Source organism: Aspergillus fischeri, genomic scaffold, assembly GCF_000149645.3.
Source record: "Aspergillus fischeri NRRL 181 1099437636252 genomic scaffold, whole genome shotgun sequence".
NCBI classification, from domain to species: domain Eukaryota; kingdom Fungi; phylum Ascomycota; class Eurotiomycetes; order Eurotiales; family Aspergillaceae; genus Aspergillus; species Aspergillus fischeri.
The window spans coordinates 2069737-2095041 of record NW_001509768.1 but is presented as its reverse complement, the minus strand read 5'-3'; the positions used below and the strand labels follow the sequence as shown (position 1 = coordinate 2095041).

At 51.7% G+C, this 25305-nt stretch overlaps 12 protein-coding genes across 12 annotated transcripts, besides 2 other annotated features; 5 read left to right on the top strand and 7 right to left on the bottom strand.

Annotated features, from left to right (window-relative positions):
• Positions 1-120: 120 nt before the first annotated feature.
• NFIA_069060 (mitochondrial 54S ribosomal protein bL21m) lies at positions 121-807 on the bottom strand (the record flags this gene model as incomplete). The annotated part of the gene is made up of 1 exon (XM_001263631.1): positions 121-807. The coding sequence occupies one exon, from the start codon at positions 805-807 to the stop codon at positions 121-123; it is 687 nt and encodes a 228-aa protein (XP_001263632.1).
• Positions 808-1348: 541 nt separating this feature from the next.
• On the top strand, positions 1349-2392 carry NFIA_069050 (ribosome biogenesis protein NSA2; the record flags this gene model as incomplete). The annotated part of the gene is made up of 3 exons (XM_001263630.1): positions 1349-1392; positions 1503-2045; positions 2104-2392. The coding sequence occupies 3 exons, from the start codon at positions 1349-1351 to the stop codon at positions 2390-2392; spliced, it is 876 nt and encodes a 291-aa protein (XP_001263631.1).
• Positions 2393-3484: 1092 nt separating this feature from the next.
• Positions 3485-6010, bottom strand: NFIA_069040 (serine/threonine/tyrosine protein kinase MPS1; the record flags this gene model as incomplete). The annotated part of the gene is made up of 1 exon (XM_001263629.1): positions 3485-6010. One exon carries the CDS (start codon positions 6008-6010, stop codon positions 3485-3487), a length of 2526 nt encoding a protein of 841 aa, XP_001263630.1.
• Positions 6011-8279: 2269 nt separating this feature from the next.
• Positions 8280-8304: a microsatellite.
• A 1462-nt stretch (positions 8305-9766) lies between these two features.
• On the top strand, positions 9767-11815 carry NFIA_069030 (putative cell wall protein; the record flags this gene model as incomplete). The annotated part of the gene is made up of 1 exon (XM_001263628.1): positions 9767-11815. One exon carries the CDS (start codon positions 9767-9769, stop codon positions 11813-11815), a length of 2049 nt encoding a protein of 682 aa, XP_001263629.1.
• Positions 11440-11633: a microsatellite.
• Positions 11816-13466: 1651 nt separating the features above from the next.
• Positions 13467-15119, bottom strand: NFIA_069020 (PWI domain-containing protein; the record flags this gene model as incomplete). The annotated part of the gene is made up of 4 exons (XM_001263627.1): positions 13467-14564; positions 14624-14788; positions 14858-14948; positions 15016-15119. The coding sequence occupies 4 exons, from the start codon at positions 15117-15119 to the stop codon at positions 13467-13469; spliced, it is 1458 nt and encodes a 485-aa protein (XP_001263628.1).
• Positions 15120-15550: 431 nt separating this feature from the next.
• Positions 15551-15911, bottom strand: NFIA_069010 (uncharacterized protein; the record flags this gene model as incomplete). Its single annotated transcript, XM_001263626.1, has 2 exons — positions 15551-15805; positions 15864-15911. The coding sequence occupies 2 exons, from the start codon at positions 15909-15911 to the stop codon at positions 15551-15553; spliced, it is 303 nt and encodes a 100-aa protein (XP_001263627.1).
• Positions 15912-16376: 465 nt separating this feature from the next.
• NFIA_069000 (fumarylacetoacetate hydrolase family protein) lies at positions 16377-17131 on the top strand (the record flags this gene model as incomplete). Its single annotated transcript, XM_001263625.1, has 2 exons — positions 16377-16635; positions 16704-17131. 2 exons carry the CDS (start codon positions 16377-16379, stop codon positions 17129-17131), a joined length of 687 nt encoding a protein of 228 aa, XP_001263626.1.
• A 102-nt stretch (positions 17132-17233) lies between these two features.
• On the bottom strand, positions 17234-18369 carry NFIA_068990 (uncharacterized protein; the record flags this gene model as incomplete). The annotated part of the gene is made up of 2 exons (XM_001263624.1): positions 17234-17832; positions 17901-18369. The coding sequence occupies 2 exons, from the start codon at positions 18367-18369 to the stop codon at positions 17234-17236; spliced, it is 1068 nt and encodes a 355-aa protein (XP_001263625.1).
• Positions 18370-19131: 762 nt separating this feature from the next.
• Positions 19132-20709, bottom strand: tif1 (putative eukaryotic translation initiation factor 4; the record flags this gene model as incomplete). The annotated part of the gene is made up of 6 exons (XM_001263623.1): positions 19132-19142; positions 19199-19841; positions 19900-20258; positions 20315-20383; positions 20457-20531; positions 20670-20709. The coding sequence occupies 6 exons, from the start codon at positions 20707-20709 to the stop codon at positions 19132-19134; spliced, it is 1197 nt and encodes a 398-aa protein (XP_001263624.1).
• Positions 20710-21386: 677 nt separating this feature from the next.
• On the top strand, positions 21387-22997 carry NFIA_068970 (putative F-box and JmjC domain protein; the record flags this gene model as incomplete). The annotated part of the gene is made up of 2 exons (XM_001263622.1): positions 21387-21709; positions 21803-22997. 2 exons carry the CDS (start codon positions 21387-21389, stop codon positions 22995-22997), a joined length of 1518 nt encoding a protein of 505 aa, XP_001263623.1.
• A 119-nt stretch (positions 22998-23116) lies between these two features.
• Positions 23117-23973, bottom strand: NFIA_068960 (low-affinity Cu transporter; the record flags this gene model as incomplete). Its single annotated transcript, XM_001263621.1, has 4 exons — positions 23117-23234; positions 23292-23499; positions 23631-23832; positions 23887-23973. 4 exons carry the CDS (start codon positions 23971-23973, stop codon positions 23117-23119), a joined length of 615 nt encoding a protein of 204 aa, XP_001263622.1.
• A 360-nt stretch (positions 23974-24333) lies between these two features.
• Positions 24334-25248, top strand: NFIA_068950 (chromatin modification-related protein EAF6/MEAF6; the record flags this gene model as incomplete). The annotated part of the gene is made up of 3 exons (XM_001263620.1): positions 24334-24606; positions 24678-24908; positions 24976-25248. The coding sequence occupies 3 exons, from the start codon at positions 24334-24336 to the stop codon at positions 25246-25248; spliced, it is 777 nt and encodes a 258-aa protein (XP_001263621.1).
• Positions 25249-25305: the final 57 nt, after the last annotated feature.

The window sequence follows — 25305 nt, the reverse complement described above, 5'->3', positions numbered from 1 at the left end:
TCAGATCTATCTGTACATAGCATGCCCATCAGTGGATATAGGCAAAACAAAACAGCCCAGAATACCCTTTAACAGTCCCATATGCCAATAGGTTTTCCTTTGCTTATTCCCAAAAAATGCTTAAGTATTAGCCTCCATCTTCGGCACATCCTCTCCTTCAACAACCACCACCCCTTGTTCAAGTAGCTCCTCCGCCGTCTTGACCTTGACATCCATCACCCGCAGAAGCGTATACTTATGCTTGCTCTTGACCTTCCGCACATGCCGCTGTCTCCGCTTCGTCTTCTCCTTCACCCGCAACGGCTCCGCATCCACGCCCATAACCCTCACCCGGCACTCAAACAGCCGCTCATCGATATACGGTGCCCCCTTGAGCGTGAAGTCGCGCGAACCGAGCACAGACGCCCGGTTGAAGCGGAGGATGTCGCCCGGTTTCACGCCCCGCATGAGGAACGGCAGGCGGAGGTGGTCGCCCGCGGTCAGGAGGTAGGGTTTTGCGTGAAGGTGCGCGGTAATGTAGTGCGGTTTTTGGGAGGTGAGGTAGGGGAGTTTCTCGAGGAGGGATTTGGTGAGGCGTAGGGCTGACGCTTGATCCTGTGAGGGTTTGGGTGGACTTTGAGTGGTAGGCGTGGAGGATTGGCCCCGTGGTGTGGCGCTGAGTTGGTTCTCGGGGTGTGATGTGCTGCTGCTGCTGCTTGTGTTCGTGGCTTGGTGAAGGCAGGCGCGGAAGCTGGGGCGCAGGAATGCGTTGTGCTGCTGCTCCCAGGGTAGGGCGAAGGCTCTTGCGAGCGTTGTTCGGGAGAACATGGTGAAGCTGGTTTGGTCGTCTGCTTCAATTGATTCAATAAGGTCTCTTGTAGGTCTCTGCGTTCCTCCCAAGCGAGGACGAGACGCAATGGACGCTTGATGCTGGGCTGGACTGGTTGTTGATGGGCGTCGGTGTCGGCGGACGTGAATCGAGAAATTCCAGCGAATGGCGGATGTGGCCGCCTCGCTTTCCGTAGTGGCACGTGATATTATCGACTCGAGACAACTACGAGATCAGGTTCATAACTCAGTCAAACTAGGGTTGCCTGTTTGAAATTTCTTGCTCAGACTTCGAATACTAGTATCAATCAGTTTGATTAAAGTGATTGTGGGAAGCGATTCGTTGCAGGCAGACCATCAACAAAATTTCAGCACGATAAGACCATCACGTGACTTATCGATATCGAACCTGCATCGCCCGCAGAACAACTTTTTTGTCTCAGTCTCGGCCAGGAGGAGACCATCAACATCACTTGTCAGTAACGTTCTGCTTGTTATACATCCATCATGGTATGTGGTCCTGCTCACAATCCCTAGAATAATGCATCGGCTACTCCGTGGAGGCCACCTGCAAAGTTTTCACGAGTGAAAAATTACTGAACCAGTACTGACTGCTTCTGAATACAGCCTCAGAACGAGTTCGTCTACCCTTCTCGACCCAGCAGTGGTCAATCCACAATCTAACAAAACCTTAGGTACATTGAGCGCTGGCAAAAGCAGCACGGTAAGCGGCTCGACCACGACGAGCGCGTCCGCAAGCGCCAGGCCCGTGAATCGCACAAACAGTCGCAGGATGCCCAGAACCTGCGCGGCCTGCGGGCCAAGCTGTACCAGCAGAAGCGTCATGCCGAGAAGATCCAGATGCGCAAGCGCATCAAGGCACAGGAGGAAAAGAACGTCAAGTCCTCCGCCCCCGACGAGCCGTCCAAGACCCCTCTGCCCCAGTACCTGCTCGACCGTTCGCAGGCGACCAACGCCAAGGCCTTGTCCAGTGCTATCAAGGATAAGCGTGCTGAGAAGGCGGCCAAGTTCGCGGTGCCCCTGCCCAAGGTGAAGGGTATCAGTGAGGAGGAGATGTTCAAGGTTGTCAACACGGGCAAGAAGACGCACAAGAAGTCGTGGAAGCGGATGATCACCAAGCCCACGTTTGTCGGTAGCGACTTCACCCGGCGACCGGTCAAGTACGAGCGTTTCATCCGGCCGATGGGTCTGCGTTACAAGAAGGCCAATGTCACACAGTATGCTATCTTCCTTCCTTCTACCTTTTGCGTTGCAGCTCAACTGACAATCTATCAGCCCGGAGCTCGGCGTCACCGTGCAACTGCCCATCCTGGGTGTCAAGAAGAACCCACAGAACCCTCTTTACACCCAACTGGGTGTCCTGACCAAGGGAACCATCATCGAAGTCAACGTCTCCGAATTGGGTCTCGTCACGACAAGCGGAAAGGTTGTATGGGGTAAATATGCGCAGATCACCAATACTCCCGAGAACGACGGCACAGTCAATGCGTATGTGACCTTTCACCAATCCATCTCCCAAGACAGAGTCATACTAATCTTCGTGTACAGAGTCCTCCTGGTCTAATCTTGTCCTTAAGCGGCCCTCCGCACCTTGATACCAGTTCCGTTGCAGAAGTCCGCATTCCGTTGGCATTTTCTTCAGTTCAGCAGTCTATATTCCTGGGAGGCGTTCAAGGCGCGCACTGCGATTCCAACTATCAAAAGTATCCATCTAGTTCATCGATCCGATTTGCAAGTCAGTAGAAATAGACATCATGATTTTGATGAGCAGATCTTCGCGTCGGCCGTAGTTCACCTTGTATACATATACGTAGTTCACCAAGCTACAGTATATATTTAGTGAAATACGTATCCTCTACATATTTAAATCCATATACGTTGCTTTACTGTCCATATTTCAGACATCTTGATATATGGTTATGTCGCAAGCATACAGGCAATCTACATAGACATGTCGACAGAGAATATACATAAATCATTGACGATGTGTATAGCCACGACACATATCCAGCAATCCTTCTAGCTTTTGAACACGTACAATGCTTCAAATACCTAGATCTCAGCTATGGGCAATACTACAACACCGGTTTTATACGATGGACGTCGTGTTGTGAAACTGGTTCGAGTCTTCTCTACCAGTCATGAGTAAGTATCCTTTCATCTTAGTCAAAGCTCCTGGATATTGCTCTTGTCGGATTCAATGGAGAGCTCTTAATTCACCTTTGTGCTATGCATCCGGTTGCAGTAGATAAGTCAAGTCTGCAGCGGGTATATATAGAACACCAAGAAGACTAACCAAAACGATGCAAAGCGTAGACAATAAGTATAGGCAAACCGCCTCGATGGATAATAAATTAGATATATTCCATATACTGAAACTCCAAAGACCATGCTGACCCAACAGTTTCCCAATGCAACGAGTCGCGGCATACACATGCAAGGCTGAAGCGCATTCCAGAAACAGCCATCTCCCGTACCAAGGGGGAAGAAATGGCTCCAAAAAATATGTACAAGAAGATAATGAGTGACAAAGGGAACTATTCCAGTAGAGCAGACGTGAACTTGGACGCCGTGTCATCGGATCATCCAGGATATCATGAAAGGAGGCCTTCAACCAAAGCAAGAGACAAAGGAAATCGTGACGAATCAAGTGTGATCAAGTATTTTCTTCTAGTGCCGCCTTGATTTTCGCGTAGAACCCGGCCGGCCAGGCGGCTATTTCTTCGTCCTTGGGTATGCCCCGAGTCCGGCAGTGGTGGACAACATTCATCAGGATCCTGCCCAGCATGTCCTGATTGACGGGAACAGTGCCTTCCAGTTGTGCGTCAGGGTACAAGAATGGATCTCTCTGGCTAAGAAGTTCTTCCACTGTCGGTCGCAAGGTCTGATCTCGTTGCAGACAGCGCTTCAGGGTACGGATCAGCCCGGGCGGTATCGCAACTCCTCCAACACCAAAAGCAGGGAAGTCAATCTGCACTTTAGGGTTGGGGATGGCCATGATGCGCTCGTAATATTTGGCGATTTTGGCAAATGGCGGTTGGCCATATACCATTTTATAGAGGATACAGCCTAGACTCCAGACATCGCTGGGCTTGCCGAGCTTCATCATCTTTCCAACACTGGCTGGAAGCCCAAGCGAGGCATTAGAGTCGATCAAGGCTTCTGGTGACATGTAATTGGGTGTGCCGACTTGCTGCTCCCGATGCACGTTGACCGTGTTATCCTGGATAGCGTTGGCGATTCCAAAATCGATCAGCTTCAGCCTTCCCTGAACGAGGAGGAAGTTGGCGGGCTTCAGATCAGAATGCACAATATTGCAATTGTGGACCGCCTGAACACACTCAAGCATCTCCTTCCAGTAATACCGCGTGAAGTTGATATCAAAGACAGCATCCTCGGCATTCAACCGGTATGTCAGGATCTTCTCCAAATCAGACTCTCCGATTTCCATCAGAACGCTGAGGGTGTGCTTGTCCGAATTGAGTTCCCAGTCAAATAAACGGACAACCCGATCGATGTTTTCCAGCTTTTTCAAAAGGTCGATCTCGCCCTTGTAGCCAGCTAGAGTCACTGGGTCGACATCTTCGAGATTCACTCTTTTCAGAGCAAAGATTTTATAATTTTCGGCCATGACGCGGTAGACACGAGAACTTCCCCCACGTCCGATGCAATCCAGCCGCGTGAATGGCTTATGATTGACCGAGACTTGGCTTCGTTTTTTTCGAGTTTGAGATGCCGTAGCCGCTCCTCCCGTCGCCGTGGCGGTCTCAAGCATCGACATCTTCGGAGGAGGGGGCGCTGGCCGGTGAGGGGTATTGCTACTCCGTGTTGCTAGGATCTTGCGAGGGGAATTTCCAGCTGGCGTCTCTTCATTGTCTTTCTTGTCGTTCCCATACACCACAGAGAGCTTTTCCGGTTTGCTTAGGAGACTAAGCCCCTGGGACTTATCGCGTCTAAAAGTTGGTGGAGGCTCATTCTCTTGGTCTCGGGTGGCCGGGAGTTGAGGAAGCGGTGGGACCTTGAAAACAGGCTCCTCATGAGCACTTGAAGGCTTCGAGGACATTTCCGAGGCGGAACCAGGTGTCGATTTGGAGTGCGATCCGGAGGACCTCGGCGATGAAGACCTGGAGAATGGGCCGTCCCCAGAGGAAGCACTAGCGGGATCATATGCTCGAGGTCGCTCAGCTTCCTGTGGCGGGCTGGGGTCTGCCCATGTTACCTTGGGCGATGAGGAGGTTCGTGTTTTAGGTTTGTAGCGATATTCGGCGTTGTCGTCGTTCGGGTCGAGACTCGATTCTCTATGTCGTTCGGCGGAATAGCTTTGAGGGTCATTGTTCTCCTCGCTCTGCCGCCGCAGAACACCCCTTCTCGCAGGTCCATTCAGAAATGTCCCTGTGAGCCTTCCGACTCTTTTCACGCGAAGGGAACTCTGCATGCCCACATCATCCCCATGGCGCGAGCGGAGCACAGATGCAGTGCCAAATCGGGGGGCGTAGTCGTCCTCGTAATTCATCGTCCTCCCATTTTCCGAGCGCTCTGCGCTCGAATGTTCGTTAAGGGAGCTCCTATCAGCAGACCGCTTTTGGGAGGGGGACACTGAAGTAGGCGACCGTGTATGACTTCGCGACCCAGTGATGCGAACACTGCGCGGTCTGGGGGCCGGCGTGATGAGATCTTTTGAGTAAAAATTTTCGCTAGAGCCTGCGCTCTCAGTCTGTGCTAGAGGGGAGCCTTCTCGCGCATGCCTATTGCTGTTGGCGAGAGCTGGAGCTATGCGCACTACCCGAGGAGCGGGGCTTCCGGTTGATCGATCAAGGGGTGACGATGTTCGGGACTGCCTCGATTGACTTGTCGCAGCCGACGTTGCGCGTTCAGTTGAAGAGAGACGCTCGTTGCTGCTGTACTTGAGATGAGGGGAAGAGCCTAGTCCGTCCTCGTCGAGGAGAGCCTTGACGGAAGCGCTGAACTTGGGCTCCGGAACCTCATCATCGGAGCTGTCACCGGCTGAATACTGTCTCGAAATCGATACTCCCTCATTCCGCGACGTTGTATGATAGTCGAGAGCCGGTGAAGAGCGTCTAGAATTCGAGCGAGAAAGTGTAGAACGAGACATTTGCCGCAGCGATGGTTGTCGGCGTAGGCCACTAGTATATGCGGAGGAAAGAGAATTCGGAGAGGCCATCATAACATTTCTCAGCTCAATCAATAAATCCTACATGGACGTGTCAACCAATGCGCCCGTCCCAAATTTCCCAAAAATCATCGAATGCCCCAATGGCGGGGGCGTGTTCCTATCGTGTTTGTTGTGTCGCTTGTCGGAGTTGATGCTGTTGTTTCTGGTTCTCGGATCATGACAAACATCGCGGGTGGCTGGGGACTCGGAGGAAAGTCACCTGATAAAAATTCGTTGCCGGGGCGATCAGAGAACAACAACATTCATCATGAAATGGATGAACTCCGTACAAAGGAGTCAGAGATCAAATCAATTGAAAAAGCAATAATGTGCAATTCGGTCTGCGAATGTGTGGTTCGGCTGTAGGATGTCGTTGCCAGCTTATTGCCTGCGAAGCTTTCAATGGCCGGTGATTGCATGCTCCTGTAGCCGAGAGGAGTCATCGGATTCTCACTAAGGTAACTATCAGACATGGAGCATTAGGGTCTGAAACACGTTCTCAATTCTAAATGAACCTGTCTTGCGTCTGACGAGAATCATGATTCACTTTTCAACTGAATTCCACCGTAAGATGTGTGGAGCGTATCGTCATCGCGATCGCTGGAAGGATCAACTATTGAAGATATATACTCTGCAGTCAGTCACTATTCGTACAGAAACAGAAGAGAAAGGCATCGCTGTTAACATTGCTCTTCCCGTTTGCTCCTACTATTGAAAACACTTAGATGTCTTCAGTAGATTCTGCTAGCGATCTACCTTAGCTAATGATGTCGTATTCAGAGCTCAATGGCACATGCTCTCCTGCTAGTCACTTGACGGCGGCCAGCCTGTCCCAGGGGAATCCCTCTCGCCTTTCCTTTCCCTCAGCCATCTTCACAAGCAGACAGTTGATGCGCGAATTCGCTAGCGAGGAGCATATCGCAGAACTATCCGTCTCTGCCCCTGGTTCTCCAAAGTGCAAACTCGAAAAGTCCTAAGTTTCATCCAAAGACACTGCCAGGGATGATGAAACGTTGATGCGATCTCAAGCTTTTGTGGGCGTTTCAGAAGGACAAATCTTGATGTCGGTTTCCCTGTTCGACCAAGTGAAATCACTTTCTCTCTCCAATGCATCAGCTATTTTTATCTGATGACCCTATTGCTGGAGGAGGGCATTTACGGGTCAAACTTCCCCTGGTGGCTCCATCCTCACAGTTCGGCTCCAACAGCGAATGGACCACTTTTTGCGGGTGGACTCCTGCGGTGGCCTCAGGAACCAAGGATACAGGGACTTTGGTTCAGGAACGGTTCCCAAGGATCCCAAACATGGTATCGTCCAATACTACGTATTCTTGACCCATCTTCAGTCTGCTGAGTTACATTCACAGTGAATAAAATCTAACTTTGACCATTTATCTAGTGTGTTCTCATTTTGAGGCTCTCTTAGCTAGCTGCTCTCGAGTGTGTTGTGTTTGGTTCCATCACCCATAGAAGTTGAAAATAAGACGGACAAACCCAACAAGTCGCATACTTCGTACGAGCTGTTGACTACGGGCAACGGAGTAGTATTTGTCAATCGATGCTGGTTCTGATCTCAGGAGGGATTATGTCTCAGCTAAATGCCCAAAAGTGGCTAGCGGATGCATCTCAATTCTTGTCCCTGACTAACTGGATACTACATCGTTACCCGCAATCGCCAGGGGTTGCCAAGTTCGTGGACACTTTCCATATTCCGAGTTCTTCTTTGTCACTTTGTGATACCTTCACCTGCATCCAGTTTGACAAACTGAGCTGACCTGCACCATGCACTAGGCATCCTTCATTTCTCCGAGCTTCCGAGAGTCTAGATTTCCCCTGGCTGGGTTATCGAACTTATCAGGCCATCAGCCACAGGTCCAGAGCCTGCTGCGACCTCAGCAGACTTCACCCACATCCATAGCAGAGATGATACTCCGTAGTTCGAACAATTTCAGTTTGTGTGGTACTACGGTGCTACCTAGTGCCTGTCTTCAATGCTTTCGGTGGGCGAAACCGCCTCAAGGCAGAACAGTGAACACGATCAAGTTTGACATCATCAACCCTTAGCCGTCGCCAATATCCGTAATGCATCCAGATGCCTGCCCGTCGGAAAGGATTCCTATGTGCATCCTAGGCCCGCTGGCCCGCTGGTCCCAAAAATTGATCAGTCAACAATGAATTCCAAAAAATAAAGAGGGTCTCACTTTATGTTGTCGAACGACACTATCTTCGGGGAGGTTCTTCGTACAATGTCCCAAGCAATGACCTTTAGACCTCTTTTTTTTCTTTTTCTTTTTCTTTTTCTTACTCTCCCCCTGTTTATCGTCTTTCCCAAACAAAGGAAAAGGCAGGAGGTTTAAGCTTTTCCGCACAGGAGGTCTATGATACATCCACTCCTGATACTAACGACGTACTAATTTCATAGTTTACAATATTATGGATTGCCCAGGGAAAGCCGCTAGCAGCTTGGGCCAAAACACCGGTTGTCGTGAGTTGTTGATCGCCCATGGTTGGACTCGGCAACGGACGCGGTCCCGAGGTTAACAGTGTACTAGTACTAATCTATTGATCTGCCAGTTTACCACCGGTCCAAATAAGTCCCTGCTGACTCGCAATTGGCTCTGGCTGCGTCCTTAAACGGAAAGCATGGTTGGCAGCCTAGCCTTGGTCTAACGGCTCCGCAAAAATCAATCAAGAAACCACCTGATTCGCAGTGTCCATTGCGATCATTGCTGTTTACAACTTGACTGCTGTCGATCACGGGATAACTGCTTTCAGACCGACTTCCTCGAATGTCGAAGGCACGAGCTTGAAAGAAAATTCCCCGTTCTTTAGGTTACATTATCAGCTTCCTCTCACTCCCAGGCCTATGTGGTCTCCCTTGGCATTGTTGACGGTTCTCCGTACTATGCGTTTGGTGGCTTTGACTATGTTGAGTTCCTCCCTACAAATGGAGCTTCTCACTACAGCTTTAGGTATCCATACCATCGGAATTATGCTTTCCCAGGCAAGAGACAGATGATAGTTTGAATCTCGTAATTCGCTCATGTGCTCTGCGAACCCCTGGCGACGCAATGACGGTTCGCCCAATCTTCGGCTATCTGCCTATCGATCTTTACGATTCTTCATGTGCCGTTGGAGCGCAGGTCGGCTGAGATACCAGGTTACCTGAAATAGTATTCTCGCTCGCTCGTTTCCAATGTTTCCACAATTCGAAGACAGTGTGAACCATTCGCCATTTCACTGGCAGTCAGCGATCCACTTCGGTTAACGAGCACCTTGAAGATCCGGGTCCCCAGTCCCAAAGAGTCAACAAAACAGGCTCCGCTAGTGCTAAACGACTCCTCCTTCCTAATAATCCTCGTCCTTTGGGCCCCTGCCCTCACTGCCCTGTTGTGAATCTTGGCTAGTTTGGCACCAATGCTAGACAAGGGTGGCGCTGCTGGTGGTCCACCAATCGTGCAGGTCTGCAGGAGACCGGGGAGTGTTTTCTAGTCTCTACATCATGACCGGCCATACTGCATTCCCCAGGGGTAGTATATATACCTGGATGATGATCACCTTTCTGATTGATCACCAGCTCCTCCTCAATCGCTTCATTTCTTTCCGCTCTTTTTTTGTTTTTTCCGGTCTTTCTTCTGATTGTCACATTTTTTGAACATTCTGTCATTATCTGATTCGGCTATTCGTAGCCTCGTCATTCTCTTAGGATACATTCATTCTATTACCTACCAAGACACTCGTTAGCATCTCTATTACGCTCACACAATGCGTTCTAACAACCTTTTCCTGCTCGCCAGTCTGGCGAGCTACGTCCTCGCTCTTCCCACCGACGTGGAGACCCGCCACCTGAAGCTGGGCGCTGACCTCGATATCGGTGATATCTCCATTGGCGCGGGGATTTCGATCGATGGTGGTCTCGATTTGAGCGCGCTCATCAGCGCTATCCTTGGTGGACACGCAAGCACCACGACCCTCCTTGCTGGTCTGAGTGCTCAGGCAGCCGCTGCCCTGCAGGGAGGTGTACTTGGTTGCAAGGCCGGTGCGATCCATGCCGCCGCCAGAGCTGAACTGGCCGCCTGGCTCCGTGCTGAGGCCGCCGCCTTCCTCGATGCATCCATCAAGGCATCCCTTCTCGAGTGGTGTGAAGGTGACGCCTCCGTCACCCTTTCCGTGGATGTCTGCGCCGGACTGTCAGTGCTGATCCCCACTTGCGCTGACATCGCCGCCAAGGGCGACCTGTTTGTTACCATTGAAGGTATCTTCTCCTCCGCCGAGGTCGCCGCAAATGTTGTCCTGAGCGCTTCCGCCCAGGCTTCTCTGTCCGCATTCCTCTCTGCGTCTGTTGATGCTGCTCTCGATGCCAAGGTTAGGGCTGGTCTCAGCCTTTGTGCTGGCGGCGGTGTCTTCGTCGACCTCGCCGCTGATGTTCAGGCCGCCCTGAAGGCCTGGCTCGCCAGTTCCGAATGCACCCTGTCCGCTTCTCTGAAGGTTGCCGTTTTGGCTTGGTTGGAGGGTAAGGTTGGTGCCGACGTCATTGCCATTGGCTCTCTGCCCGGCAGTGGTCTGGCAACGATCTCTGCCGGTGCTTCCGTCGTCGCCCTTGTTGAGGAGACTGGCATCCTCTCCGCCAGCGCCCAGGCTTCTCTCGCCGCATTCCTCGAAGCTGACATTTCCGTCGGTCTCGACGCCCACGTTCAGGCCGCCCTCGAGGCTTGCGCCAAGGGCGGTGCCGCCGTCTCCCTTGATGTTGAAGTTCGTACCGCTCTCGTCGCCTGGCTCACCAGCTCCAGCTGCTCGCTCGGCGCTGAGCTCAAGGCTGTTGTTCTGTTCTGGCTTTCGTTCGCTCTCGAGGCCGATGTCTCCGTCAGCGTGTCCACAGGTCTCCTTGGCGAGCTTACTTCCTTCATTACTGGCACTATCGAGGCTACTCTCGGCGCTGTCTTCCGCGGAGTTATTTCTATCCTGGTCTCCGGCGAGAGCATGGCCTCCCTGTCTCTTGACGCTCGTGCCCAGCTGGCTGCTATCCTTGGTGGTGCCGCCGGCATCGAAATCGACTCCAGCATTGAAATTATTCTCATCGGATGGCTTACCGGCTGTGGACACCTCCCCAGCGGCTCCAGCTTCACCAAGAATCGTGTCCCCACCCTTCCTTCGACTCCTGCCGGCTCTGTCACCGGTGTTCCTTCTGTCCCTGCTGTGCCCACTCCTTCCGGCATTCCCAGCGGCTCCGTCACCGGCATCCCCAGCGTCCCCAGCGGCTCTGTTCCCTCCGGCTCCGTCCCTAACGTCCCAGTCCCCGCTCCCAACGGTGCTTCCCCTTCTGATGCCGCCAGCGTTCCTGTCCCCAGCGTCCCCAGCGGCTCCGTCCCCTCTGGTGCCTCCCCTAGCGGAGCTTCCAACGGCAATGTTCCCACCGTTCCCGAGGCTGTCTCTGTTCCCTCCGGTGCTGCTCCCACTAGCCCTGCCGGTGGTTCCGTCTCCTCTGGTGGTTCTCCCGCTGCCCCTGCCGGTGATTCCTCTTCCTCCGGTGGTTCTCCCGCTGGCCCTGCCGGTGGTTCCGTCTCCTCCGGTGGTTCTCCCGCTGGCCCTGCCAATGGTTCTGCTTCCTCCGGTGGTTCTCCTGCTGGCCCTGAGGCCTCCGAGACCCCTTGCGAGACCTTTGTTTCTGAGACTGTTGTCCCCATTGCTACCAAGACCGGGGCTGTTTCTAGCGGTGCTGCGGTCATCACCGCTGCCCCTACCGCGGTGCCTTCTAAGGGTCCCAAGGTGGTCACCATCACCAAGACCGTCATCGTTTCCGCCTGCGACTACTAGATTTGATTGCTGGCTCGCCAAGCCCAGTTACAACTTATGAAACGATGGAATGGGAGAAATGGGTGCAATAGTCTTGTACATAACTAATTTTAATTATAATTCTGCTGTTCCATATCTTGGAGCTGTATTATCAGGATCGTGAAGTTGAGTTGGGCCGGACGTTGTGGCATTACCACCCTTATCCTTTTCATTCTCCTTGATTGCCAACCATGAGAAGTACATTTCTCACATGGATAGATCAGGTCTTTAAACTTATATCAAAGCTATTGTCAAGAGACAGTAAATATATACAGTGTAGCCTAAAGTGATATCTCAACATAACTTCTCTACTTTCGTCTGTTACTGTTACTCCATCACTTCATTGCTAAGCATCAATCCACACGGAGAACTTCTCCACTCGCTCATTCCTATCCCGATGACATGATGCTCTAGATACAGAGTAAACGACAGCCAGCTATGGATACAACGGACCTTTCCTTGCATATCCCTGACCGCCCGATTCAAAAGCCCTTGGCCAAGGAAAGGGAACCAAAAGGGAAGGCCAAGAGCGGGCCACTAGTGTAGAGGACATTTCGATCAGCACGGTCATGCTCATCACCGCTGATTGTAATTAGAGACGGAAGCAAACGGAGAAGAAGCACACCCGTACGCTGACTGAGCTGGCAAGCAGCAGTCTTGTTTGCATGGTGCGGCATGAGAGGCTGAGACGCATGCTTGCATGCAGCTGGGATTGCTGATTTGATTGTTGAGGGCAGTGCTGCCTGCCGTTGATCAATTGCAGAACGGGGTTGTACGTACGGAGTTACTACGTGTTTGATCGACGGGTTGACAGTCGGCATGCACGTTGATCATGATTCCGGATACTCCTTAGTCTACTCCGTACGCTCTACATACGCTGTACAGAGTTATTAGAAGCAGGAATATTGGGACTAGACTCGAGTATCTATCCAAAAGGGTAGCACGATTATATTAAAGGATGAACTGCTCCGTAGATACTCCGGATAATGCAACGGGGTTACGGGAGGCCCTGCAAGGCGATGATCGTTATTATTGACCCTTTTGGGCGGATGGTCCTCCTGACCGCTATAGATAGGGGTTGATGGAGTCTAAGTGTTTGAGTTTGACTTTATTTGACTTTGGCTACTATCACTCGGACTAATAAATAGTGCAGATCAAGGACCAATGTCTCCCAGACGCATGGTTGACACTATTGCTGATCAGCTTCCACGTGGTATCCATATCCACGTATTCAGAATTACGACCAGAAATGAGAAGGAAAGAGAAGATCTCCAAAATCAAGAATTCCCAAAGGCACATAGTTATCTTTCTCTAGATCACTAGTAAGCCGCATCCCACTTGTCAAGGCGTCTATTGATTACCAGCTTCATGTTCCAACCGTATGCTGCTTGGACGCTGTCGTACTGCCACCTACCTTATCATGAGAGGCAGTGCGGCGCATTGCAACTAGCCTTTCGCGGAGAAGCTTCTCGCGCAGCTCCGTGCTCGATATGCGCGGCCGATTCGGTTTTGAGTGGATAGTCTGTCAAGTTCGTCAGTCTGAATAGTTCTTTGAGCGCTGAATTTGGAATAAGAGGCAAAGGAACGAACATCAAGAATCCAGTTACTCATCGGGTATAATATCCATCTGAAATCAGTTACCCACCTCTTCAGTATCCTTCGTCTCGTGAGCTGTCGAGCTCGGCTGCTCAGGCGGTGGAGACGACCGCTTTGCGGATTCCTCGGCTGGATCAGCCATCCTCTGTCGTTTCTCAGTATGTGTAGATACAGAAGAGGTGTTGCGCCGTCTTCGGGCAGCAGGGGCATATCTCTCAATAGAGCGACGTCTCTTCCTTTCTCTCCCATAACTGCGGCTGCGGCTGCGAGAAGCACGCCTCGGACTGACGCTGCCAGTGCGAGAACGGCCTCGACTGCGGCTGCGGCTGACACTCCTGGTTGAGCGCCGACGTCTGCGCTCATCATCGCGATCTCTGCTGCGACTCAAACGGCGATCATCACGGGACTTGCGGGCCTTTGCAGAATCAGCGGCTGGTTCATTCTTGTCAGCTCTTGAGGTGTCAGGTGAGGATCCCCTCCGTCTGCTGCTCTTCTCATCCGGCCCTCGCGACCTAGACCTTGACCTGGAGCGGGAGCGGTCTTCCCCTCTGCGCCGGTCTCGGGGAGCAGGCGAATGGGATGAACTGCGGGAAGAGACAGATCTTCGTCTCCTTTGGTCTCTTCTGGGAGTACGTGAGCGCGATGAATCACTGCGGGAAATGGATCTAGCTCGATCACCGTAGTCTGGGCTGCGTCTTCTCGGTCTCCTGTGGTCTCCTCTTTCTGGAGAAACAGAGCCACTCGCGGAGCGGCGACGTTTATCCCGGTATCTGTCTCTGCTTGGTAGGCGTCGACGAGGTGGCGATCGAGATGAGGAAACGGAACGAGAGCGGGAGGGAGAGGCGCTGGGCGATCTCGAAGGCCGACGGCCCCGGCGCGAACCTGAGGGAACGTAAGAATCAAATTCTCGTCTTGAGGGCGGATCACGAAATCGCTCGCGGCTTCGTCGCCTGGGTGGCGATCGGTTGTCCCTGTACGGCCGTCTATCAAAGTCTCGGCCTCCACGACCGCCGCCTCGCCTGCCCCGATTGCGATCAAAGCGTTCTCTTCGCCGGATCTCTTCCAGCTCCCTTTCGCGTGCTAGCTCTTGCTCCTTCTTGCGGCGGGCTTCTTCCGCTGCTCTTTCGGCCTCGATCTAGCGGAAACAGTATCAGCATCAGGTGTAAAACCATTCAAACAATATAGCAGCTCTACCTTCTCTTGTATAAGCTCGAGCTTCTTAGCTTCCAGGAGCTCCTTCGGGACGCCTTGGGGGTTCTCTTGAGCGCTGAGACATAGTGACCAGAGATCTTTACAGAACTTGGCCGTATCCTTATCCAGAAAGCCAGTAAGCTGGATTTGTAGAGATTTGATATCCGGCTATAAGTGGTAAAGAAATCGGTCAGTGCACGTCTCCAGACCCAGGGAATGCGCCGAAAGGAAACGTACAAATCGCGAGCCTTCTAGTAAGTTGAAACAGAGCTCAATGACGACGTCATCTTCGTTTCCAAGTATCTCAGAGATCTTTCCGGCAATCCATCTACAATCAGGCGTCTTCGTTAGGAAAAGCTCCTCCCGGATAATTGCGTTCAAAGGTCGATTCTCACTTCTTCATAACCTCAATATTGACCTTCTTCATGTCCACCTTCCGATTGAACTCGGGAGGAAACTTGGTCTGTTTAAGTAATTTGGCATCTATGCTGGAAGCCATATTTGCTGGACGAGCTGTGACAACTCGCGGTACAGCCAAAATAGTGACCGAGCAAAAAGGAAGAACGCGTGCGATTGCGACGATGATGCTCCAAATTGCCTTTTGTGGCCGTAAAGGTGCCCGTACCTCGGAGGTCGTGTCGGGCCGACTACAGCAGTTTAGTGAATGACAAGCCTAGGCCCTGAAGAAGTACGGAGTAGAGAAGAATGCTTAACTCTATAGTGCTTGATTGCACTGGGTTGGTGTGTTTGAGTGAAATACAACAAAGCAGAGGACGCAATGACGCGAGCCCCAGACCCTGAAATACTGGAATCAAACTAGATATGTGACCGTGACCCGATCAACGGCAGCCATCTGTAACATCAAATCATGCTATCATAACGGTAGCAGTGTTAACATGTAGACTGAAATAAGTGACCATGAACACTGTCTCAAGCTTCTAGTTCCCTTAGGACCCGGTTCACCTCCTCCCGAGCACGAGTAAGCTCCTCATCAACCGTGCCGAGTGCATATTTCGTCTTCATCTCATAATGCAGATCAACAAGCTCCTTTGCCCGTCGGAGATCATCATGCTGCTGCTCCTGCTGTCGCTTGCTCACAGCGGCTTTGCTTCTGTCATCTGGTAATACTCTTGCCTCGTTGAGCCTTTCGTTGACGGTGACTAGAGCAAGGGCATCATTATAGTCCTGTCTCAGTTCAGAAGGTGTACCTATTAAGCTGTTATCTTTGAGAAGTCGAACGTACGCAGACTCGTAGTGAAGTCAGATCGGAGAGGATCTCTGCAACCTGCATGATGGATGAGTATGATAGGCTTAAGTTGGGGTTGAGAACGTTCTCTTCTGGATGTCTCCGTCAGGAAGATGATGATGTCTTGGCAGGATCATGCATGGTGATCAGGTATTTTCATTAGCTTCACACTTTAGAACTCAATTCGAGTTCATCTACTTCACTGTCATAACATGTTTCACCCTTCTATCAACCAGCATAACTATAAATGCCTGGACAGCATTGAGATGACTATTTCCGGACATGAAGTGCCGAGGTCGGAGATTCGGAGTGCTCTCCGCGGATTGCGGAGACGCACCGGCTGATATCAAGACGGGGATTGACTCTAATATTTATTGACACTTGACAGCGAATGCGCCTCTAAGCAAGACCATCTCCTTCCCACCAAATCTCCGTCGCAATGGCGGCCTCAATAAGAGCCAATTGCAGAAAGGTGATTTGCATCGGCCGGAACTATGCGTGAGTGCTCGGATGGCCCTGCACAGCATCATCACCACTGACGAATGCTTCCCCCGCAGCGACCACATTACAGAACTCAACAACACCAAGCCGAAGCAGCCTTTCTTCTTTCTGAAGCCCCCGTCTTCTATTCTTCTGCCACGCGAGGGTCCCGTTCTGCGCCCCAAGGGAGTCAGCCTGCACTATGAGGTGGAATTGGCACTGGTGATGGGCAAGACGGTTCGGGATCTGGACCCGAACGATGAGAAGGGTGCTCTGGATGCGATTCGCAGTCAGTGTCCTTAGATACTTCTCCTGTCTTCTCCGCTTCGAAAGACTGACATATAACCCTTGTATCAGGCTACCTCCTCGCCATTGACATGACCGGCCGGAATGTCCAAGACGAGGCAAAGAAGAAGGGCCTCCCCTGGTCCATCGCCAAGGGCTTTGACACTTTCCTGCCCATTTCCGAAGAAATCCCCAAGGCGCGCATTCCCGATCCCCACAATGCTTTCTTGCGCCTCAGCGTTGGGTCCCAGCTCCGTCAGGCAGATTCCACCGGCCTCATGCTCTACCGGATCCCCAGGCAACTGGCAGAGATCTCGCGCGTCATGACGCTGGAGAAGGGCGATCTTGTTCTTACTGGTACCCCCAAGGGAGTCGGAGAGGTCAAGGACGGTGACGTGATGAAGGCGTCCATCGAGGTGGACGGGAAGGAGATCGAGGAGGGTAGAATCGAGGTGGAGGTGAAGGATCGGGAGGGCAGATACGTGTACAGTGAGACGTGATATCGTGTATCAACGGGAAGCTGTACATTGGGCTAGCTGCTGTATATACACATGCCTTGCAACCACATTCCGCATTGCGGACCATCTCAAGTCCAAGTACATTTACACTATCAAATCATCTTCATCTGCTGGCACAATCGGTATGAACCTCCTTTGCTTCTTACGTGGTCTGGATATGTGGACTTCACCCGGTGCATGTACAGCTTCCACGCGCTCTTCGACATCCCCCTTGGCAGCTCGCTTCCGTTCCACGGCATGCCTATGCTGCTTTTCAATCTCGTTGCGCACTATCTTCGCCAGCGTATCCCACGACCACCCGGCTCTATCCATCTCGCCTTCCACTCGACCTCTCGTCCCGGCATCATAAAGCCCCCGCACAAAAGCCTCAACGATCTCGCCTTCTCTCTTCCGCGGAGACAACTGCGCGCGCATGTCCTCAACGGACGAGAGATAGTCCTCGAGATCTCGCCCGCCCTGTCTGATCTGCGGAAGCATAGCTGAATCGTGTTCGGCAACCCGTTCCTTCTCCAGTTGAAGATCAACCTGGTTTGGAGATTGTTGCGAATGGTTCGAGGAACCCCACGTAGTCTCGGTGAGACTTCGCAGGGAGTCCTTTCGAGCGAAAGGAGCGGACTCATCTAGGCGCATTGAATCGGGTACTACGTCTGGTTCTGGAGATGCCTGCTTGACTCCTGTAGGGTCTGTCCTTGATCAGCACGAATAAGAGAGTCACAAAACACAACCTCAATATAGATCAAACAAGACATACCACCACCCTCTGGACCTCCCACTCTACCTTGTAGAACCTCCTTCTCTCGCGTAAACCAAACCCGAACCTCATCCAGAACCTGCCTCTGTATCGACTTTCCCAATTCATCCAGCCCCGTCTGCTCCCTGCATTCCGGTTCGATACCATCGAGGCTCTCTCTCAAGCGGCCATTCTCACGCTCAATGGCATCAATCCGACTAGAGATCCCCTCTAACCTAGTCTCAATTCTGTCCGTGATGTCCTTCAGCCTCCGGTCGCATGCATCGTGGTTGGTGTTGGCTGTTTGTGCCTGTTCTCGTACTTCATTCAGTTGCTGCTTCAGTTCAGTGATCGCTAAGATGGCGCCGGCGAGATCGGCTCTTGTGCTGTCGAGCTGGTTGACCAGGTGGATGTTCTCGCGGCGGATCTGGTGAGCCCAGAGGAGGGAGGGGGCTGATGGGTCCCATGACCGTACTGTTGTTTTGTCCATGGGAAGTGGTTTTGATGGGAGATGTTCTAGGCAAGGATGGGATGCTGGGTGATTATCATGGAATTGTTTATGGTCGAATAGAGGTGGATGATGATTGTTTGATGGCAGTTGATGATCAAGTCTGGATAAGGTTAAGTTGAACGAGTGGTAACTGAAGAGCCTAGGGCGACCAAATACAAGCTCAGTTTAACAATTGGAATGGCATTTACCTCTATCTATGGTACTGCAGGTATGAAACCACCTCCATGTCATGATCATGTATTCATCCACCCAAAGTGCTTTGTCTGTTCATGAAGCAGAAAGAAAAAGCAACTGAATGAACAAATAGCATTTTCCACTCAACCGACTGGTCAAGCATGATAGCAGCATCCTTAACCAACCAAGGCCAGCCAAGCACAAAATGGTAAGGGAAAAAAGACGGCAAACTCGAAGTGATGCAGGAAAAGAGAAACCATGAATTACAGCGTTAGAAAGCACAGGAACATGTCGCATCTCCATTAGAAAACAAAAGGAAACCATGAACAGCAGCTTCCGAAGATGCGCAGTAGCTGCTTCTACTGCACCCTCCGCAATCCACTGCCAGCAGAAGAAGAGCTGGAGACACAGAAAGCCACTTTTAAAGGATTCTCCTTCGCCAAAAGACAAGCAACGATGTTAAAAAACGCCTTTTTCCACCGCAGCTTACCCTTGGCACGTTATTGGCATACTGCGATCGTGAGCCGCATCATAAAAGATGCGGGTGGTAACTCGAGGTTGGGGCGGTTAGATAAGGTCTGACAGCACGTTAGCATACATTCAATCAAGGCTGACCTCCACAAGTTGAACTTACCAGCAACGTTCATGGGCATCTCCTCGATCTGGGTGCTGTAGAACTGCTCGATCTCACGCATCATGCGGACATCGTCAGCGGTGACGAAGTTGATGGCAACACCCTTACGACCGAAACGACCACCACGACCGATACGGTGAATGTAGTTCTCACGGTTGGCGGGCAAGTCGTAGTTGATGACCAGGGAGACCTGCTGAACGTCGATACCACGAGCCAGAAGATCGGTGGCGATCAGGACACGGGAAGAACCAGAGCGGAACTCCTTCATGATAACATCACGCTGGGCCTGCTCCATATCACCGTGCATGGCGGAGACAGTGAAGTCACGGGCAGTCAGCTTATCAGTGAGCCAGTCGACCTTGCGGCGGGTGTTGCAGAAGATGACAGCCTGGGTGATGGTGACGGTCTCGTAGAGATCGGACAGGGTGTCGAGCTTCCACTCTTCCTTCTCGACGGCGATGTAGAACTGCTTGATACCTTCCAGGGTGAGTTCCTGCTTCTTCACCAGGATACGGACGGGGTCGCGCATGAACTTGGTGGTAACCTCAAGGACATCCTGGGGCATGGTAGCAGACAGCAGGACGACCTGGGTGGACTGAGGAAGGAGCTGGAAGATGTCGTAGATTTGCTCGGTGAAACCACGCTGTATACCACGTTAGAAAAGATGTCGGGCGAAACATGCGCAAAGAAGGCTAACTCACAGAAAGCATCTCATCGGCCTCGTCGAGGATGAACATCTTCAGGTTGTCGGTGCGAAGGACACGGCGCTGGATCATGTCCTGGACACGGCCGGGGGTACCGACAACGACCTGGGGACCCTCCTGAAGAGCCTTCATGTCCTCGCGAACGTTGGTACCACCAATGCAGGCGTGGCACTCAATGTTCATGAAGTCACCGATGGCGACAACGACCTTCTGAATCTGCTGAGCCAACTCACGAGTGGGAGCAAGGATGAGGGCCTGGCATCCCTTGACGTTGGGGTCGAGCTTCTGCAGAGCGGAGATGGAGAAAGTGGCAGTCTTTCCAGTACCGGACTGGGCCTGGGCGATGACATCGTTACCTGTGATTCCCAGATTAATGACGGTACTTTCAGAGGCCGTAACAGGAAAAACCTACCCTTGATGATGGGAAGGATAGCACGCTGCTGGATAGCAGAGGGACGCTCGAAACCATAGGCGTAGATACCTGGGAAGATGTTGTCAATACTTGCTACACACATACCCCGCCATATCGTTGGGTTGAGACGAGTCAAACATACCGCGAAGAAGCTCGGGCTTCAGTTCCATAGAGTCGAAGGAGTCGGTGATCTCATCGTAGTTGGACTCGATCTGTCCTAAAATAGGCGAGTATTGTCAGTCTTGAATCTTTTGCTGAATTTTTTTCGGTTGCAAGCGACGCCACAAAATGTTTGCAGTTGACACTGTAACACCATAGCCGACAAGAACACAAGGAAAACGACATTTAAACATACCCTCGGGGATCTCCTCCAAACCCTTGTCGTTAGAAGCCATGATTGCGACTGTAGTAGGTGGTGATCACAGGCGAAAAGCTGCGATCGATGAAACAGTGGGGTGTTGGTTGTGAACTTGGAAGTTTTCTTAGCGACGACAGGTCCCAGTGGGGGTTGTAGTCGCAGAGATCTGAGAGTAATGAAAGTCCCTGATAGATACTTTTAGAGACTAGAACCACGACTCTCACGAGAGAGATTTCTTAGGAACTAGTAAAGTAGTGATGGTAGTAGTTGAGATAGTAAGATATTGAAAATGGATTCACCGGGTAGTAGTGATGTGGGCTGGAAAAGAAGAGGGAGAAAAAGATTTTCCTTGCCTCTTTTTGGTGAAGCCGCGAAATTTTTGATTTTTTTCTGTTTAGCGCCAATTCTGCCCAACCCACATCCACCGCCTGCTGTTTCAGGCCTCATGGTTTGCCTCATGGGATTTTTTTGCCGTTGGTGATTTGTGAGTGGTGGTGATGCTAATACTTGATAGAGGCACAGAAGGTTCTCGTGCAGGATGCAAATAATTGTTCTTCTTATCATGACTTTTGTTCTGTTTGTTCTCTGATATAGAGCTTCCGGAATCTCTCAGAATCAGGTACCCCGTATATTCGGAGTACCCCCGTACTTTGACCTCACCATACAATTTCTCCCATTCTTAGTGCCGGATCCGATTACTGAGTCTCTGGCTAAATGCCTGATATTACATCTTTGCAGAGTCACCCACTGGGGGAGACTGATTCTCGCTCTTTCTCACCGGATGACAGCCTTCAGGATCTAACTGGTCATGATGCAATCCCCTGTCATCCGCTAGGTGTAAAGCCGAGTGGCAACGCTCTACTTGCCAATGAAAATCTCCGTCATGCGACTGGGACGTTCAATCTTCTGCCGGATGAGTTGATTTTGATGCTGCTAGAGTCTCTGGATGGTCAAAGTCTATTGCGGTTCGGGAGGACCTGTAAAGCCTTCTATGCATTTACAAGAGCGGAGGAATTGTGGAAGGCTCTTTTCGTTTGGTAAGGATACATAGATCTTCGTATAATTAGACACGACCACTAGACCTTAGAATCTAGTAGTCTTGAGACATTTCACTAAGAGGCAATCTTCAGGTCGCCCCCTTCGTCGTTCACATGGAGAGGAACATGGCGCTCGACATACCTCAACCTCCCTCCTTCCAAAGTTGCCATATTGGACTGCTCAAGTCTGTTTTCTGATGCTCTTCATCGTCCATTCTATTGCGCACACATCTCATTGGACGCTTATGTGAACAATATTCCCTCGAGAAATCAGATCACCCGTCTTCCGGACCTTTCACCAGAGGATTTCCAAGCAGAATGGTCCGACAAGCCTTTCATTTTGACACAGCCGGTGAAGCAGTGGCCGGCTTACAAGCACTGGTCCGTAGACTCACTGCTTGCTAAATACGGAGACATGGTCTTTCGTGCCGAGGCTGTGGATTGGAAATTGAGCACCTACGTGGATTACATGAGGAACAACGCAGACGAGAGTCCTTTGTATCTATTTGACCGGGCCTTTGTGTCGAAAATGGGGCTCAAGGTTGGCCCGCCAGAGGAGGAACCTGAGGCGACGTACTGGCCTCCTCCGTGCTTTGGGGAAGACTTCTTCTCCGTGCTGGGGAATGACCGCCCGGACAGGCAATGGCTCATCATTGGCCCTGAGAGATCTGGTAGTACGTTCCACAAGGACCCCAATGCGACCAGTGCCTGGAACGCGGTCGTTCGCGGCTCTAAGTACTGGATCATGTTTCCCTCGTCGTCCAAACTGCCACCCCCGCCTGGTGTCTTTGTTTCGGACGATCAGAGCGAAGTCACATCGCCTCTGAGCATTGCAGAATGGCTGCTTTGCTTCCATGCCGAGGCGCGGCGCACACCTGGCTGCATTGAAGGTATCTGTGGCGAAGGGGAAATTCTTCATGTGCCTTCAGGATGGTGGCATTTGGTCGTGAATCTCGAACCTTCCATTGCTATTACGCAGAATTTCACCCCGCGTGCGCATTTGACTGCTACCCTTGACTTCTTGTCTAACAAGGCCGATCAGGTTTCTGGTTTCAGGAAAGATGTGCATAACCCCTACGAGCGGTTTGTGGAAAACATGCGCAAGACTCATCCGGATTTACTCCAGCAGGCGCTGGACGAGTTGCAGAAAAAGTCAGATGGCAGGAAACGCAAGTGGGATGAGCTGGTTCACGGAAAGGTGGTCCAGGAGGGCGCTGGAGACGCCTCTGAAGCAGGCGGATTTAGTTTCGGCTTTGGAGATGATGGAAGCGACATGGAAGTCCCTTGAGTCACTCCCACAGCTTGGAGTTGTCACAATACGATTTAAGCATATATATTCCTCCTAAACAAATTGTTGATGGGCAACCTGGCGCCTACACCCTCCAGGAGGACAACCATCATCCGGAATCAATGACAAGCAACCGTCTTAGCGGCTGACTGGTTATCTCCAAACACCAGATATCCGGCGAAAGCACCAACGGCAACTGCAAGCATGACGAACCCATTATACGTCATGAACAGCAGCCTATGCCCATTTAAGCATCTAAACTGATGGAACAAACAGGCAGAAGAGAAAACTTACATGATGAAGAAGCTATAAAACACTTGCACGGCATACAAGGCTGCAAGGGTGATCTTGCCTCTTTGCTCCACGGCCCGTCTGTTGTCCCTACCTGCAACTAGCGGTGAGCTCTCGTTGGGGGTTTGATTAGAGGGAACGTTGGCGGTGGCGGACTCGTCGGCGAACTCATTGCCTTGCACACCGTTCGTCAATGAGGGCTTCAGTCCAGCTATGACCAAAGCAGACATAGAAAGCGGGAGTACATTTCAATGGAACAAATGCTTGCTCGGCAGAGTCCACCAACGCAGCATGCCACCGTAGATACACGTCCAGTAGCTCAGAAAAGACCGAAGTACTTACCGATCGTAGCTGTTGTTGTCGAGAAAGAGTTCAGACGCTGCGCATGGGCAGCTTCATATTTCCGGGTGGCTTGCCGGACGCCCTCGTAGCCTGCTGTCAAAAGCACTATGAAAATCAGGGACATGAGGAGGGAGAAGGGGCCAGTGATATGCCACTGGCTGAAGACGATGCAGAGGTCCTTGGTAGACCAGGTGAATAGCATCTGATTGTGTCAGTGTACAAGATTGTAACTATAGATGGAACTATGAGATCTCACATTCATATTGCACTGCCCGCCCATATCCATGTCGCCGTGTCCATGGTCCATATCCATGCCGGAATGGTGCATGGCGCTGTGATCCATCGTTCCAGATGTAAATGGTATATTTGTCCAAAAGGACACGCGCTATATATATAAGGCAAATGCAAGGACTGAAAATGACAAAAGAGAGACAGATCGATGCTGACAGTTGATGCATTCGTCAGGGACGAAACGCATGCTAATGCAAACAAGACAAACAGAGTCGATAAGGTCCTCCCTTCGGCTTCACACTTACTAAATACGGGAGTCCAGTCCTCCAACCGGTTTCAAACCTACCGCCCTGCCTCAGACGATAGCCCAAGCATCACGAACAACGCGCACCCTCTCAACCTGTTATCAAAGAATAGTCAGCATATTAATTGAGCAATACAACCTCTGTCAGCCGTTGCTGCGCGACACAAAATGGCAGACGCTGTCCCAGCACAAGCTCCAGCCGCAACAGGCAGATCAACAGGTGCAGCAACCGCCACAGCACCAGCAACAGCAGGCGCATCAGGCACAACAACAAGCACACAAGCCTCCGGCACCAACAACCCAGCCACCGGCAACGCCAACACCAACTCATCCACAACCACAACAGACCCAGACAGCAACCGAGGCCTCCCCTACTACGAAAAACTGCGCCGCGACCTCCGCGACGCCCTGCAAAAGAAACGCCTCATGGACAAAAGCATGGTATGCCTTCGCCTCTCCCCTATATCCCTTCCCAGTCCGCCATAACCCGGCAAACTAACCACAGCGGACAGGCCCAACTCGAAGACCAAATCTTCCGTTTCGAGCAATCCTACCTCGAAGAAACCACCGCCGGAAACATCATCAAGGGTTTCGACAACTATATCAAGGGGTCCGGGTCAAGCACGGGGCTCGGCGCAAGCGGGATCGCGCTGGCGGGGGGCATGGGCGGCGCGGCGCGTCGCAAGGCGCAGGTGACAGATGCAGATAGGGTGTTTTCGAGGAGTTCGGCGAGTTTCATGCGGGTGCGTTAGCGTCTGCGTTTACTTTCTAACATCCCGAGATAAAAAGCGATGGTCTAACAAGTCATAGGATTCTCCCGCGCCATCATCCGTGCAGACTACGCCTTCGCATGCGCCGACGCCGACGTCGACGTATAACGGGTCGAATGGGAAGCCGAATGGCGAGGGGACGTCGTCTGCTGCGGCGAGTGTGAAGGGGTCTTCGTCTTCATCGTCGTCGTCGAAGAATAAGAAGAAGGCGAACGGGGCCGGTAACAAGGACAAGGATAAGGATGATGAGGGCGACGAGGGAGGGGATAAGCCGCCTGCGAAGCGGTTGAAGATTACTTATGGGAGGGATTAGATCTGCTGGATTCGAGTCGACTCGAGGAGTTTGTTTTGTGGGCTTTCATTCTACGCA